Raw genomic sequence first — 14503 nt, forward strand, 5'->3', positions numbered from 1 at the left:
CCTGTCCCTGGGGCTGGCACCATTTCTGCTCTAAGGTGAGGGGAAAGGAGGAAAGTGAGGGGAGGGAAAGGATCCCCCCCCCTTCCCCCCCCCAATGTCACCTTTCTGTCCTCATCCCATTCCTTTCCCTCTTCCTGACATAGCCACCACCAGCCTTGGCTCAGCGTCTTTATTGAGAAATATCTACGTTGGAAGAAGTCTGGGAGCAGGAGCTGGAAGTCTGGCTGAGGTCTGGGGAAGGGGTCAAGTGCAAGACCCCTTGGGTGCAGGACAGTGCTGCAGTGGGGAGGTCTTACAGGGGCCATCCTCTGCCCAGGAACTTGCACTTGTCCCAGCTGCTGGCTGAGGACTTGGGAATTGCCTTTTGCCCCCCAGCCACTTCCCAAGCTGGGGAACAAAGCAGTTTTCCTTTACAATGACCAATTTGACATCTCTGTGGTGCCAGGAGTTTGAGTGTCTCTTATAAATAGAAAAGGGTAGAAAACAGAAGAGAGTCCCAGGGAAATCACCCCTTCCTCCCCCTGCATAGCTGGGCCACAGCCCCACAGCAGGAGGGACAGGAGCTGCTGGGACCACCGTGGGGGGGGGGGGGGTGTCCAGCCATACCCACTCTCCCTGCCTGGAGAAGCTGCTGATGCCTGGGAAGCTGTAGGGGGTGAGGGGGGGGGGGGGGGGGGCGAGGGGGGGTTTCACCCAACTCCTGCCACAGTCAAGAGAAGGGCCCCACTGCAGGGGGACAGATGTGACACCAGACGCGAGCAGCACCTGGAAGCGATGACTGCCCATAGGTGGCTTGGGTCCTCAAGTGATCTGGGGCCACCAAATGCCTTCCTGGGGGCTGGCACTTGCCAGCTCAGCAGCCACAGATACTGGGGTAGGCTCAGGCTTCTCCATCCTCCTCCTCCTCCCCCCCGCTGGAGTCCTGGATGCCTCCAGCAACCTGTGACAGAGGTTGGGGGGCTCAGCAGGCACAGCACTCCACTGGCATCCAGGGGATACCCCTATCCCACACCACCCACCTGTGCGCCGGGGTGGCTGTGCTGTGCCAGCCAGGGTGCCAGGGCTGTGCCAGCCTCTGCTGAGTCTCGCAGGCCATGCTCCACCGTCGACTCATGAGCCATCTGTGGTGGGAGAGGGCTTGCGGAGAGGGGCCACGGTGCTGGGTGCTCACCCAACATCATCAATGCCACTCTGGGATACTGAGGCAGGTGAGCAGAGGGAGCTGGGAGCTGCATACCAGGACAGGGGGTGCCCGGAAGAGGTAGCTGAAGGGGTAGTAGAGGAAGTTGATGAAGGAGGCAGCATAGAGGTCTGCATAGCGCATCAGCTGGCTGGCGAAGAGCGTTTGGCGAGAGCCGCAGCGGAAGAGGCTGCCCATCTTCCCATAGCACATGTCCATCTCGTGTGTGACTTTCTGTGGGTGCAGCAAGGTGGTTAGGGTACTCAATGCCCCCCCCAACCCCTCCCCAAGAGTGCCCCCTCAGGGGCAGGTTGGTTACAGGGCTCCTGGGCATCACCTGGATGCGACGCTTGATGGAGCTGATGTCTGGGCGTTCACTGCTGCTGCTGTCCAAGTGCCTGGAGAGGGACAGACCCATCTGGAGGGTCCCCAGGGGTGTCTGTGCTCCCCCCCCCAATGCTCCTCACCCATCCTATGCCCACTCACTGGTACAGCTCTGCCAGGAAGAGGTCCAGGCTCCGCAGCTCCTCAAACAGCTCTGCAAGGACAACAGGGCCGGCATCATCCCCCCACTGCCAGATGGCACTGTGTGGGGCACGTCCCACTGGGGCCAGTTCTGCCCTGGTGGGGGGTAGGAGCCTCCAGATTACCCCCCTGCCTGGGCCCAGCCATGTCCCTGCTGAGCAGAAGCCATGTCCCTGAGTGCTGCTCACCACTCTTCTCCGTCCAGACCTGCAGCTCGCGGGCCAGCTCAGGCACCACCAGGAAGGTGCGCCAGCCCTGCCGCTTCTTGGACTTGAGGATGTCCCCGAAGATGTGGTCCCCCATGTAGAGGATGTCCTTGCCCTTCACACCCAGCAGGTCACACACCAGGTCTGAGGAGCCTGTGGCAGGCAGAGGTGAGGGGACAGTGATGGTGACAGTGCAGGCACATCCTTGATGTTTCCACCCAGCCCGGCCGGACACTCACCACCAGAGTAGATGGCGCAGTGCTGGAGCGGCCCAGTGTACGTCCCAACGCGCAGCTTCCCTGTGTCCTGTGGGACGAGAGGAGTGGGGGTGCTGGCATCTGTGTCCACCCAAGGGTGAAGCCACCTCACTGTGCCCCCTGTAGGGGTCCCCACCGTGTCAACTTGGCGCAGGACGGTGCCCTCAGCGAAGAAGAGTGGCTTACGGGTGTCCACCACGATGAGGTCGAAGTAGGAGCGCCAAGGGCGCTGCTGGGTCCCGGCCTGCCAGAGGACGGGGAGGTCAGCAAGGGGCTGCTGATAGCATCCCCCTACACCTTTCACCCATCCCACACCACACAGACTCACCTTGTCTCCCTCACTGAAGTCGAACAGGTAGGACATGATGGCCTGCAAGGACAGCCTATGTCTACACCACAGTCCCAGGGAAGGGCAGAGCCCTGCCTGCGCTTTGCCTTCCCCCCCCATCCCCAGACAGGCTGGACCCAAGCAGAAGGGGGAGGACCACACACGACACGGACACCCCCTACTCACATCAGTGTAGTTGTAGTCACTGTTGGTGGCCAAGAAAACCTTCCCCACCTCCTTCATGCGGCTCAGCAGCAGTGGCACACGGGGCTGGCAAGGGACAAGTCAGCTCTGGGAGTATCCAGGGGGCAGAACACAGGGATGCAGCCAAGGGGACTGAGCTGGGGCGGGGGGAGTCCCATGGAGGGGGTGCACAGCCACTCACATCCTTCACTACATATTTCTCCAGGTTCTCCAGTGTCTTCTCCTTCAGGCAGCCCTGCAGAGGGGACAGACAGGGCTGGCCAAAGCACTCCTGGAGCAGGGGAGGTATCTTCAGTGTGCCCCCCCAGCAATGCCTGTCCCCCAGCGCCCCACCTCCTGCACCCACCGAGAGGTGGACGTGGTCCATGGCCTCACGCACATCCTGGAACATGCTGAGGAAGGACATGAAGAGATTCCCATGCTTGTAGCCAGTGTCACAGCTGCAATGGTCCAGAAAAGGAGCGGGGTGGGGATGGTGAAGAGAGTGAAGACACCCCCCCCCCCCCCCCCCGCCCCATTCTGCCCTTCCCAATACCAAGCCCTCCACCCACCATCTCCTTCTTACTTGAGGTATCTGGAGCAGTTGGTGAAGAAGTCCACAAGACAGGCATAGAGGTGGGCCTCTGCCAGGGAGGGGGCCATGAGGAGGCAGGTGGGGGCACGACCCCCCCGTGGGGGTCAGGAGGGGCTGGGGAGGGCTGCAGGAACAGGGTATGACCTCACTCACCTGTGAGGTTGAAGAGGGTGTTGAGGATGTGAAAACGCTTCATGTCATCTCTCTGGATGAACTTGTTGGGGTAATAGTGGAGGATTTCGGGCCTGGGGAGGGAGTATGAACCTGCACCCCATGCCGTGGGACCCACACACCCCCATGCACTTCCCCAGGGAGGGGAGTCCCAGACTCACCCCTTGAGAAAGCGGAAGCCGTGGGCACAGACCAGCAGGTTCCCGTGGGAGTCCACCTTCAGCAAGTTCCCGTACAGGGCATCAAACACCAGTCCCCTGTGCCCCACACACCATCAGCAGGACGAGGGGAATGAGACTGTCCCACCACCACCCACACCCCATTTCTCCCCCATTTCCAAAACTCACCGGGTGGGGAAGGTTGGGTCGTACTTGTAGGAGAGGATCTCTTGGGGGTACCCGATTGAGACGAGGTGCTCCAGCAGCAGGGCGAAGGCCAGCTCCTCATAGTCAGGGGACTTGTACACTTCAGGGTGGAGAGGGGGCTGAGGGTTCTTCTGCCACCCTCCACTCTGCCCCAGCCCCTCTCCCCTCCCAGAAACGCACTGGCCAAGGTGTAGTCCATGTCAAAGCCGAAGCATTTTATCTTCTCCAGTGCCAGGCTCCGGTTGACAAAAATGCTGGGATCGGGGAGGGGGGAGGAAAGGTGGATGGAAAGTGGGAGGTTATAGGGTATTTAGGTCTAGGGATGACATGGGGAGGGAAAAACCTGTTCCCCACCTGCAACCGCCCCCCTTCCCCACGATCCCCCCCCCCATCCTTCACCAAAAGGAGAGGGGCTGTATGCCTGTCCTGGCCCAGGGGCCCCAAAGTGAATTATTGGAGCAGAAAAACGGGCTTTGGAGCTGGAAATGGAGCTGGAGGCGGGGGGAGCCCCCTGTTTCAGCCTGTCCCCCTGGGATGTCTATATAGGAGGGATTTCACCAGGACCTTTCCCTACTGCTGCATCCTGCCCCATTCCTGCACCCCCAGTGTCTTTCCCTCGGGTCCTGCTTTCCCCCTCGGCCCCCCCCCATCTTCCCTCGCAGCTTCAGGTCTTCCTGCCCTCGATCAGCCCCGTAGCCCCCTCGTCATCTTGTCTACGCCCCCGGCCCTACCGGTGCTGACAGTCCCTCCGCAGCGCCCGAGGGTCGCCCTGCCCCGGGGCCGCCGCCGGGCCCCGCTGCCCTTCGCTGCCCATCGCCGCCTCCTCGGGCCGCCTCCGGCCGCCGCTGCTTTAACGGGGCTCCGCAGGACCGCCCCGGCCCGGCCCTCCGGGAGCAACAGCAGCAAAGGACCCGGGGTGGGGAACCCCGAAGCGGGGCGGGGACGCCCCATGCAACCCCCAAAATAGGGCAACGCGCCCTCACATGGAACAGGGTGTTCTGTCCCCGCCCCCAGTGCATCCCCAAATTGGGGCAGAAATCCCCACCCCGCACACATCCACATGGGGCACTGACCACCCGCCCCGTCCATCCCCCAATGGGACGGTGCCGCCCCCGCGTATCCCTCAAAGGGGACCCCTCGCCTGTTCCCCCCCTCGCGCCCCCCCCCCCGCCGTGCCCCCCGCAAAAGTCCCTCCCACGGCCCCGCCGGCGACAGGAGCGGCCGCGGGCTCCCGGCCCGACCCCCGGGGCTGCTGTTTGACTTCGAGCCGCTGGCACCGACCGCTGGGGAATCATTAACCGGGGTCAAGGCTCCGAGGGGCGCCTGCAGAGGGGCGGGAGCTGCGCTGCACCGGGGAGAGGGATCCAAGGGCCACCCCCGGCACCCCCAACAGCTGCAGGACCGGGACAGGAGGGGGCACCCACGTCCCGCCTGCTCCCCGGGGGAAACGTCCCCATACGGGGGGACCCGACGGGCACATCCGAGTCCCCGGGAGACTGAGACTCGTCACCGTCACCACCCCCGTCCGGCACCTCCCCCACCCCACTGGCCGCGTCCCCAAACACCACCGGGTAAATCACCGAACCCCACCGGGCATGGCCCCAAGCCCCTGGGTATCCACATCCCTATCTCTCCAGCACATCCCACCCACCTCGGCCCGCTGCCACGCCCTGCCCTCGCCCAGCTCTTGCAACACCCGGTCCCGACCCACTGAAGTGGGTCCCAGCCTCTGCCCTTGCCTCTGGCCAGAGAGCCCGCGAGAAGGGGTCCTGGGGATGGGGACATGGAAGGGGCTCAGCAAGAACAGCTCCTGCTCCAGGGATGGTAAGAGGGCCAGGAGCTGCCCCACAGGTGTAGGGCCCTGATAACCCCCATGCAGGGCTGGGATGCAGGCAGTCCCGTGACACGAGGGGACACGTGTGGCTCTTATCAGCTGCCCCAGCCCTGGCTCCCTCCCAGGGCACGAGTCCAGGGAGAAGCCGGGCAGAGGCCACAGGGCAGGGCTCCCCCAGACCACAGGCAGCACTGGCGTATGAAGGAAACTTTTATTGAGTCCGAGGTAGCAGGAGTGAGGGGGTGTTAGGGGCTGCCCCCCAGAGCCCCCCTGAGCAGGATGGTTGGGCAGCAGCTGATGTCTGCACCAGTACAGCAACGGGGGCAAAGCTGAAGGTAGCAGAGCCTGCGATGGGAGGATGCCCCCCAGCCTCCCCCAGGGAAGGAGGCGGGCAAGGACCCAGCCCCCACTCCTTACTCAAGGAGGAATCACTGCCAGAGGATCTTGAGTCATTACAATTAAGAAAAGTGGCCTCCCAAAACTGCTAATCTAAAGCTAGAGCGCAGCAGCGAAGTCACATCAGGGGTGGGTGCCCAGCACTGCCCACCCCCACCCCCCCCGCTAGAGACCTACTGCCAAGACATTGACATTTAAAAAAAAAAAAAAAAAAAAAAAAAAAAGTATTTCAAAAGGTATTTCAGTGACAATACTAGGCAGAGCCGAGGGCAGCCGCCAGCTAGGGTAGGACAAGCCCCCCAGCCCCTGGAGGGGAGGGGGCAGCAGGGGAGCAGCAGAGGGTGGCTCACACCTTCAGGTCAGCAACTGGAGGACAGCCATGATGGCTGCGCTGATGAGGCCGGAGATGGGGACAGTGACAAACCAGGCCATGAAGATGTTGCGGAAGAGGTGCCAGTCCACTGCCTTCCTGGAGCGCAGCCATCCCACTGACACCACGGAGCCCACCTGCCCAGGCAGGGGGCACAGCTCAGCACGGCAGCAGGACCCCCAGGCACCCACACCCCTCCCCAGGGCACTCAGGGACAGCTGAAGATGGTGCCAAGGGTCTGGCTCCAGCCCTCAGAGAGCCAGGAAGGGAGAGGAAGGGGAAGAGGCTGCCCTTCTAGAAGGGTGATAGTGACAGGAGCTGGAGCTTGGGTTCCCATGGTTCCTTGGCAGGGCCCAGGAGCCCGTCAAAGGGGTTTTGTTCTCCAGTTGCCTCCTTGAGTGTCCCCAGCCCTGAGAACTCGGATGTCACCCGGCATTGAGATGCAAACGGCAGAGCTGGGATCCAAAGGGCAGCCAGCAGCTCACTTGGGGACCTCCCACACAGCTCAGCCTCAGTGCCACCAGGATCTGAGGACGGCTGAGCCAGCACCCTCCCACATCCCCACCCTCCCCCCTGTCCTCCCACCTACCTTGCAGTGGGTCGTGCTGATGGGGAGGCCAACATTGGAGGCGATCACCACCGTCAGGGCAGATGCCAGCTCGATGCTGAAGCCACTGCAGAGACAGGAAGTGTGTGTGACCCCAGCACAGGACCCCACCAGCCCCCTGTTTAGCTTGGCCCAAGCCTGAGCTGGGGCTGCTCCCCCCAGACAGATCCTGCACAGGTGACAGGAGGTGAGCCAGACCCTGCACACAGACAGGGAGGATCCTCCCTTAGCTTGCCAGACCCCCAAACTGAGCCCCCACAGAATGAAGGGAGGTGTTCTTTGGCCGTGTGTGCCCCAAGCTCCACCACCTGAGCAATGAAACCCCCCAAAAGAGCATGGAGGGGGGGGCTCCAGGACTGCCAAAAACCCTCTCCCACCCCTCAGCAGCCCTTACCTTGAGGGTGTGATGGGGGTGAGGTCCTTCCCCATTGTCTGGATGACTCTGCGTCCCCAGACCCATAAGCCGATGCAAATCCCAGCCCCTCCATAGAGCAGCAGCCAGATGGGAGTTGCCGCCTTGGTGGACACATCACCCGTCTGATAGACCAGGTAGAGCGCAACCAGGGGCCCTATGGCATTGCTGGGGAGAAAGGAGAGCTGGGCTAGGGGGCCAGAGGCTCTGGGCAAGGTGGGCCCTGGCCAGCAAGCCCACAGCTCCCGCAGACCCAACTGACCTGACATCATTGCCTCCATGAGCAAAGGAGCCGAAGCAAGCGGTGAGGATCTGCAGAAACTGGAAGAGGAGGGACACCTCGGGCTTGTCCTGGTCCTGCCACTCTTCCAGGGAGCCACTGCTGCCCTTGCGGTTGCCAACTCCCGTCTCCACCTGGGCTGTGTTCAGGTCAACCTCAGCAGCCGAGTGGGCATCGGCCACCGCGTTGCAGTAGCTGGTGTAACTGTCCATGCGGACTCTCTTCTTGGCCTCTGCTGCTGGCCAGGGCAGTTTCTCCCCCTCCTCCCCGTCCTTGGCTCGCAGGGAGTCCAGGGGCATGCCGCAGATGGCCATGGTGTAGGAGGTGTAGCTGTTGTTGCGGCGCAGGGGTTTGTCCCCCGAGTCCCCCATGCAGTCCCCCATCTTTGCCAGATGCAGTTTGTGCAGCAGCTCCTTGTAGAGGCCCGAGTCCTTGTGCACAGTGTGGTACTGGTACTGCCCGCCCGAGCTCAGCTGGTGGCCCACAGCCTGGCTGAACTGGACCAGGTTGCCATTGGGCAAGGGCACGGCTCCTGCCAAGGGAGAGCAGGGGAGGGCTTAGCACCGGGGGGGGGGGAGCTGGGGTGTCAGGGGAACCTCCCCTGCGTGGCCCCCGCCACTCACCGCTGTCGATGTTGGTCTCCTTGAGGTCAAGGTTCGGGAGCCTCTCCGGCTCTGGGGCCTCCTCTGGGTCCCCCAGCTTGAAGGAGACCGTTCGCTCCTCCAGCACTGCCCGGGGGGGTGCAGCTGAGCCCTCATCAGCAACGGGGCCCTTGGCATCACCCAGGGGCACTTTGGGCTCCTCCTGGTCTTCCTTGGGGCTGATGTTCTTCTCCATCAAGGGGCTCTCCGAAGGACTGGATTTGATCTCTCCTATGGACAGAGCTGCCATCAAACCCTTCCTGCCACCACACATCCAACACCAGGAACAAGACCACACCCCTTACCCCTCAGTTTTGAGCCAAATAAACATTTACAGCTTTGCCCTCATCCTGAACTTTGGAAACTGCTGGGCAGTGGCACCTTGTCCCAGGCACAGCAGCCAAACTGTCCCCTGTCAGCTCATCTCCTATTTTTAGACCCCCACCACCCACACGGGGTGTGGTGAGCACCATTATGGGGCTTTTAAGTCCATTCGTCCCAGGCCAGAGGTTCCTCCTGGAGCCATGTTTGTCCCATCCCGGTGGCTGTGGGATGCTCTGGCCCTGCTCCCAGGGTGCTTTGGGAAGAGCCTGGCTCCTCTGCACCCACCAGCTCCAGCCTCTGGCAGGATTTGCCTGCCCGGGCTCCCCTCCAGCTCCCACCAGTGGGTGACAAACCCTGGGGGGGCCCTTCCCCCCATCCTGGGCAGCTGGTTTCCTGTCCCACCAGAGCAGCCACACCAGCGGCACCCAGCCCGGGAAGCAGAGACTATTCCTCCCCCTCTACCAGGAAAGGCATGTTTTTCTCCAGGTGAAAACATGAGGTCAGCTCCTTCAGACATCAACAAAAAAACATCTCCTTGTCACAGACATGTCCCAGGCAGTCTGCTTACTGCAAGGGCCTCCAGCCCCCCACCCTGGCATCCGGCACAGGCAGAGCTCAGCCCCCCACACCCTCAGTGGTGCTCCGGGGCTGCAGCAGGCAAGGAGCTGGCCTTGCAGCCCCTTAAGCCCAAGATCCAACAACTGGAAGAATGTCAAGGGCAGCCATAAAGCTGTTAGTCACACCCCAATTCCACCAGTCCAGCAAGGACACCGGTTATCCCCTCATCTCCAGCTACTTAAGTGCCCCAGGACTGCAAATGAAATTTATATGCGAGACCACACACAGCTCTAGGAACACTGCCTGTCCTCTCCAGGAGGCAGAGCTGCTCTTTTGGATGCCTTTCAATAGAGAGTTGTTTTGGTTTTGTTTTTTATTTATTTCTTTTGGCTACAGGGACAAAGATTTCATCACCCAGCCTGAAACTTGTGATCTGTCTCTGCCAGGCCAGGGATTGATCTGCAGGTATGTGGAGGATTAAAGGTTACCCTGGGGCTAAGGGACAGGTTGGCTCCTGCTCCCTGGGGGAGAGGAGAAGGGGGCTGCTGGATATGGGCAGCTCCCAGGGGCCATGGGGAAGCAGCCCCCTCAGCCTCCCAGGGGGGTTGGGATCCCCGGGAGGAGCTGCCTGAGCCTGGGGGGGGGGGGGGGAGGGGGGAGGGGGGTGAGGAGCAAGCAGGGCTCCAGGAGATGCCTCGGGGTTGGCAGAGCAGCTTAAGTGATAACTGGAGCTGAGGATCCCTGCTAATAACAGCCCTGCAGCTAATGAGATCTCCCGCAGGGAAAAGAAGTTGGTTAGTCCCAGCATGCCCTTCCCTGAAGGATTGCAGAGAGAGAGGTGTTACTTACGTTCGATTTTCTTCTTCATTCTTGGACATACAAAGAACCAGACGACGAGAGCACAGACAACAGCACTCCCCGCCGAAATGAGAAGGATACCCCACACAGGAAGTTTGTCAAAGCCCAGCACTAGGAAATAAAACAACGGATCTTTGAAAACCTCCAGCCAAAAGCCTCCTCCATGTCCGACTTTGCTCTTCCCGGCACAGGGACTCCCACCACCTGCAACATCCCTGAGCTAATTCACCTGCCAGGGAGAAAGGCTGCCTGAAAACCAGCACCGACCACACCAAAACCAAGAGCTTAACCTATGCAGAACATCCCCCAGTCACCATCTCCCTCATCCAAAGCTCATCTTTCCCTTGCGGAGACACTCTTCCCTCCCTCCCACAGCCAAAACCTACCCAGGGCAGGGACAGAAGCCTCCTCACAGCCCTCCTCTCCTCACTTGCTGCAATGTCAAAGGAAAAAAAAAAAAAACAAACCCATACCCAGCAGGGCTGCTGCAGTGCCAGCACTGCGTCCCCGGGCTCGGGGGACACACACAGGACCTGAGCTGCTCCCCCTGCTGAGCCCCACATCTCCTCAGCTGCTGGGGAAGGTGGTTCTGCTCCAGCAGCCCCCAGGAACCCAAGTTTGGAGGCAGCAGAGGTGCTGGGTGAGCCTGCATACACACAGCCTGACTTCTAGCAGAGCTTTAGTGTGCTGCAGCCCCTGGTCAGGGTATTGGGTGCTTCATGATCCCCCAACTCCTGCAGACAACACCTCACTGCTCCTGACACACCCCACCAACATGGTGGCCACTTGAGCCAGATGTTTGGCTAGCTGCTCACAGAGCCGAACTCACTGAAGGCTACAGCCCCTGTACTCAAGTGGCACGGAGCTCACCCAACCTCCTGCAGCTCAGGATAACCACAAACCTGACCCAGAGGTGCCAAACGACAAAGTCACCTTTGAGCAGCAGTGTGGCTGCCTTGCCCCCTGCAGCAACCTGCTTCCTCCCCCAGCCTGGAAAGCTGAGGGGAAGCTGACAACCCTTCCAAAATCTTTCCAGCCAGTGTTTACAGAGAAAACCCTGCGGAGCCAGAGCCGATTGCCCTTGCCCCACCTCCAGCAACTCCTCCACAACAGGAAACCCAAAAACAGCTCACACAGAGTCACCCTGGCGGGTGAAGGTCCCCTGCCAAACCCCTCCTGGTCCTGCCACAACCTGTCCTACACCACAGCCAAACAATTATTTCCATTTGGCTTTTCAAACTGAAGGCCCGACTCTCTCCTCGGTACAGTTGCCAGCTCTTCCTGCCAGGAATAATTAATTTACTCCAAAGCCCAAGGTGAAGGAGGAGGCAGAGTGTCCAGCCCTGCCCCTAACCTGGCTCCCGGCAGCCTGAGCAGTATCTTGGGTGGCAGCCGGGTACCCAAATTTTATCACAGGCAGGAGAAGGGAAGGGGAAGTCACATTATCCCGGGAAGTCTAAGGAGAAAGGTCTGGAGGGGTTTAGTTTGAGCAGATCTCTTTGGTTGGGCAACTACCTAGCCCAGAACTCGGCGCACGCTAGCCTGCAGCCTTCTGTAACCGGCACAGGCCGGCCGCCTTCTAGGAGATTTCAGCCCTGTAAAGCAAAAAAGGGGTAAAATCGTGCATTTAATGGAGGTTTTGTAAAGAATTTTAAATTAAGGTTCAAGTATTCTGAGGCGTACTTACAGGGTGCACCAGTGTACATGATGGAGAAGAGGTTGATCCCCACGGTGCAGGCGTAGAAGATGGGCAGAGCTCGCAGACCATTGGGGACAGGATCTGCCTGCACGAGAGGGGACAGTGCTGTGGGAAGCTGAGCTCAGGGCCTCACAGCAGCCACCCCCCCCCCTCCCCAAATGGGGGTTTTGGGGCTCCAGCCATCCACAGCAACTCCACCAGCAGCTCCATCCAAGAGTGACCACATTTAGAGAACCACCCATGGGGGTGTTGGAAGAGCTGCCACCACCAGACCCACACAGTGGTCTGGGGAGGAGGCCAGAACACCCCAGCACCCACAAGACTCCCTCTGAGCAACCAGCTGTCCCACCACTCCAAGGCTGGAGCATCTCTGCAGGCTCCTGAAGGCCTACAGACCCCAGCAGCTCCCAGCTGCACAGATGGGTTTTCTTTCCACACCGCAGGGGCACTTTTGGACCAAATCATTTGTCAGGCAAAGCTGTTGCCTCTTTCCAGCTGACTTGGATGAAATTTTAAAAGTCCATTACTTGCAAAGCAGCTTATTTGACCACATACCTGCATGGAGAGACCCTCACCCCAGCAGCAGGAGCACTTCAACCTCTGCTGCTGCCTAGCATTTGGGGTCTAGTATGGGTAGAAACACTCCCAGCATCACTGAGCTGACAGAGCAACCAGGCTGCTCAGGGTCAGAGGGAAGGGGATGGGGCCAGCCCTGCTGCCAAGGGCCATTTAACACAGGCCAACTCTGACAGCAGCCATGCTGAATTGTTTTAGAGGGCTGCCAAATAGGAACCAGCAGCAATTAAGATCTTAACATCTCTTGAACCAGAAACAGAGCTAAGACCTAAAAAAATTTAAGTTAACCTAAAATATGCAGAAGAAAAAGCTGAAGGTCCTCTGCTCGCTGGGCAGCCCTGCTCTGAGCTGGCAGCATCCTGCACTCCAGGGTGAGCATCACCTCAGGAAGGCTACAGCTAAAGCTGCCACCTCCATCCCAAGCCCCATTGGGTGCCCTCTCATTCTGGGCTTTCAGAGTGTTTCCCTGAGCACCCCTTGGTCAACCTGGGGCTCCAGCCAGGAAGAAAGAGCAGGTTCCACAGCAAGCAGGACTACTGTGGCCCCACCAGCCAAGTAACAAATCACAGCCTTCATCTGCAGCATGACAAAAGAGGTGTCCAGCCCTGCTCCAGGTCTTAGGAAAAGCCCTGCAGAGCAGCTCTGATCTCAGCAGTTCTGGGCTACTTTGCTACTTGGAAAGTACAGCAGTTTGTACTGAGGCCAGAACACACCTGGCCCGGTTGTTCTGGAGGAGGCCAAGTGAAGCTTTTTCACCTCCCAGGTCTCACTTTCCCATCCCTTTCTACTTGTCACAAAAGAGCCCTAGAAGGGCTCAGCCAAGTGTCAGCATGAGGATGATGTATCTGGAGAAGCCGTGGTGCACATAAGCCAACCAGCAAGTCCAAGGGAGCCCCAGGGTGTCAAAAACCAGGGTGGGGAGGCCTTACCTTTAAGAGGATGAACCTCCGGACGAGGAAAAAGAGGACTGCAGACATGATGCCTGAAAGGAGGGGTGAGATGAACCAGGACAACACTAGGAGAGAAGAGGCAGGATCAGCACCTTGCTGTAGGAAGGGGAAGCCCAGGGGACACACGGAGTCCACACAGAGAGGTGGTCACACCAGCAGGACTTACCGATCTTAAGCAGCTCAGACCACTTGACACCTTCTTGCCCTTTGGCCACCAGTGAAAAGCCGATGGTTGCCCCAACAATGCAGTGGGTCCCAGAAATGGGGAGCTTCAAGAATGAAGCCACCAGCTGCCAGACAGCAGATCCTGGAGGAGGAGAAGCCCGGTAAGGAAACTAACCCTGGGTCACACCGGGTTGTGTGCGTTATCCCCATCCCACGCTGGGGACCCCTGGTTCCTCACCAAACATGGCACTGATGGACCCTGCCATCAGCAGCTGCTGAGTGGAGTTGTACATCTCCACGTCGATCAGCCCCTTCCGGATGGTCTCGCTGACTTTGGCGCCCAAGAGGACAGAGCCCACGGTCTCAAAGATGCTGGCCAGGACACAGGCCTGCCGCAGGGTGACTACTCCCGAGCCCACCGCCGTGCCAAAGGAGTTGGCCACGTCGTTGGCACCGACAGAGAAGGCCAGGACGAAGGCGATAATGAAGCCCAGGATCAGCATCCAGAGGAAGGTCGCCATGGGGGCGGGGGGCACGGTGGGGGTCGGCTCCATGGTTGGGAGGGGTGTGGTTAATAAGTTAGATATAGAACTAAATAGGGGGGTGGTCATAGGGCACGAGGGAGCTGCGCCGTTCTAGGGCCCCGCCGGCCGCGGGGGCAGGGAGCCGGGGGCCACGCCATGGCCTGCACTCCTCTTCATCCTGCGGGAGAGATGAGGCTGAGCGCGGGAAAAGCGGATCCCGGCCCTTCCCGCGCAACGGCCGCTCCCGCGCAAGACTCCGACTCCCACTCCCACTCCCCCGCCATCCCCCAGCGCTGCCGCCATGTGCCCGCCCCGCCCCCGCTCACCGGCTGGGCCGGGCCCGCCGCTGGCAAGAAGCGATGGGAGGGGACAAGATGTCATGAGAAGGGCACGGCCGGCACCGGCTCCCCTCCCGCTGCACTCCCGCCGCCCCCGACTGGCGGCGGCGCTACCGCCCGCCGCCTTTTAGCTGCCGGCGCCGCCTCACGTGACCGAGGCC

The 14503-nt window shown here is 60.4% G+C and overlaps 3 protein-coding genes across 10 annotated transcripts in view; all 3 read right to left on the reverse strand.

Annotated features, from left to right (window-relative positions):
- The window catches only part of OGDH (oxoglutarate dehydrogenase), a 51355-nt gene extending 46015 nt beyond the window's left edge, over window positions 1-5340 (reverse strand). Inside the window, exon 1 of the mRNA XM_071729268.1 lies at window positions 5330-5340. The gene's annotated coding sequence lies outside the window, so the exon portion shown is untranslated. The remainder of the gene's footprint in view (window positions 1-5329) is intronic.
- Window positions 156-4736, reverse strand: LOC139788916 (cytosolic purine 5'-nucleotidase-like). Of its 8 annotated transcripts, none has more exons than XM_071729278.1 (18): window positions 4542-4726; window positions 3991-4064; window positions 3793-3910; window positions 3607-3702; window positions 3428-3519; window positions 3266-3323; window positions 3047-3140; window positions 2882-2935; window positions 2683-2766; window positions 2497-2538; window positions 2305-2412; window positions 2151-2217; window positions 1894-2064; window positions 1667-1718; window positions 1518-1578; window positions 1238-1414; window positions 1020-1121; window positions 156-940 (listed from the first exon to the last, which is right to left on the reverse strand). In XM_071729278.1, exons 1-18 carry the CDS (start codon window positions 4622-4624, stop codon window positions 881-883), a joined length of 1593 nt encoding a protein of 530 aa, XP_071585379.1. In that variant the 5' UTR covers window positions 4625-4726; the 3' UTR covers window positions 156-880. The 8 variants fall into 8 exon arrangements, 7 of the variants coding, with proteins under 7 accessions (XP_071585379.1, XP_071585381.1, XP_071585378.1 ...); XM_071729280.1 differs by having other exon boundaries at window positions 3793-3929; window positions 4542-4636; XM_071729274.1 differs by having other exon boundaries at window positions 672-940; window positions 1020-1159; window positions 4542-4730.
- A 501-nt stretch (window positions 5341-5841) lies between the features above and the next one.
- On the reverse strand, window positions 5842-14459 carry SLC20A1 (solute carrier family 20 member 1). Its single transcript, XM_071729273.1, has 11 exons — window positions 14331-14459; window positions 13719-14182; window positions 13482-13622; window positions 13295-13380; window positions 11778-11874; window positions 10082-10201; window positions 8333-8581; window positions 7692-8241; window positions 7412-7597; window positions 7000-7084; window positions 5842-6547 (listed from the first exon to the last, which is right to left on the reverse strand). The coding sequence occupies exons 2-11, from the start codon at window positions 14089-14091 to the stop codon at window positions 6395-6397; spliced, it is 2040 nt and encodes a 679-aa protein (XP_071585374.1). The 5' UTR covers window positions 14092-14182; window positions 14331-14459; the 3' UTR covers window positions 5842-6394.
- Between the last annotated feature and the right edge of the window lie 44 nt (window positions 14460-14503).

This window comes from Heliangelus exortis, chromosome 30, assembly GCF_036169615.1.
Source record: "Heliangelus exortis chromosome 30, bHelExo1.hap1, whole genome shotgun sequence".
In the NCBI taxonomy this organism is placed as follows: Eukaryota; Metazoa; Chordata; class Aves; order Apodiformes; family Trochilidae; genus Heliangelus; species Heliangelus exortis.

Coding starts and splice junctions, on each gene's coding strand:
- SLC20A1 (XM_071729273.1), bottom strand. CDS start 14,091: ATGACCACCCCCCTATTTAGTTCTATATCTAACTTATTAACCACACCC. Junction 8,582..10,081: donor AATGAAGAAGAAAATCGAAC/GTAAGTAACACC, acceptor CTCTGTCCATAG/GAGAGATCAAATCCAGTCCT. Junction 6,548..6,999: donor TCAGCACGACCCACTGCAAG/GTAGGTGGGAGG, acceptor CTGCCTGGGCAG/GTGGGCTCCGTGGTGTCAGT.
- LOC139788916 (XM_071729274.1), bottom strand. CDS start 4,624: ATGGGCAGCGAAGGGCAGCGGGGCCCGGCGGCGGCCCCGGGGCAGGGC. Junction 3,520..3,606: donor GGCTTCCGCTTTCTCAAGGG/GTGAGTCTGGGA, acceptor CTCCCTCCCCAG/GCCCGAAATCCTCCACTATT. Junction 2,539..2,682: donor GTGACTACAACTACACTGAT/GTGAGTAGGGGG, acceptor CTGTCCTTGCAG/GCCATCATGTCCTACCTGTT.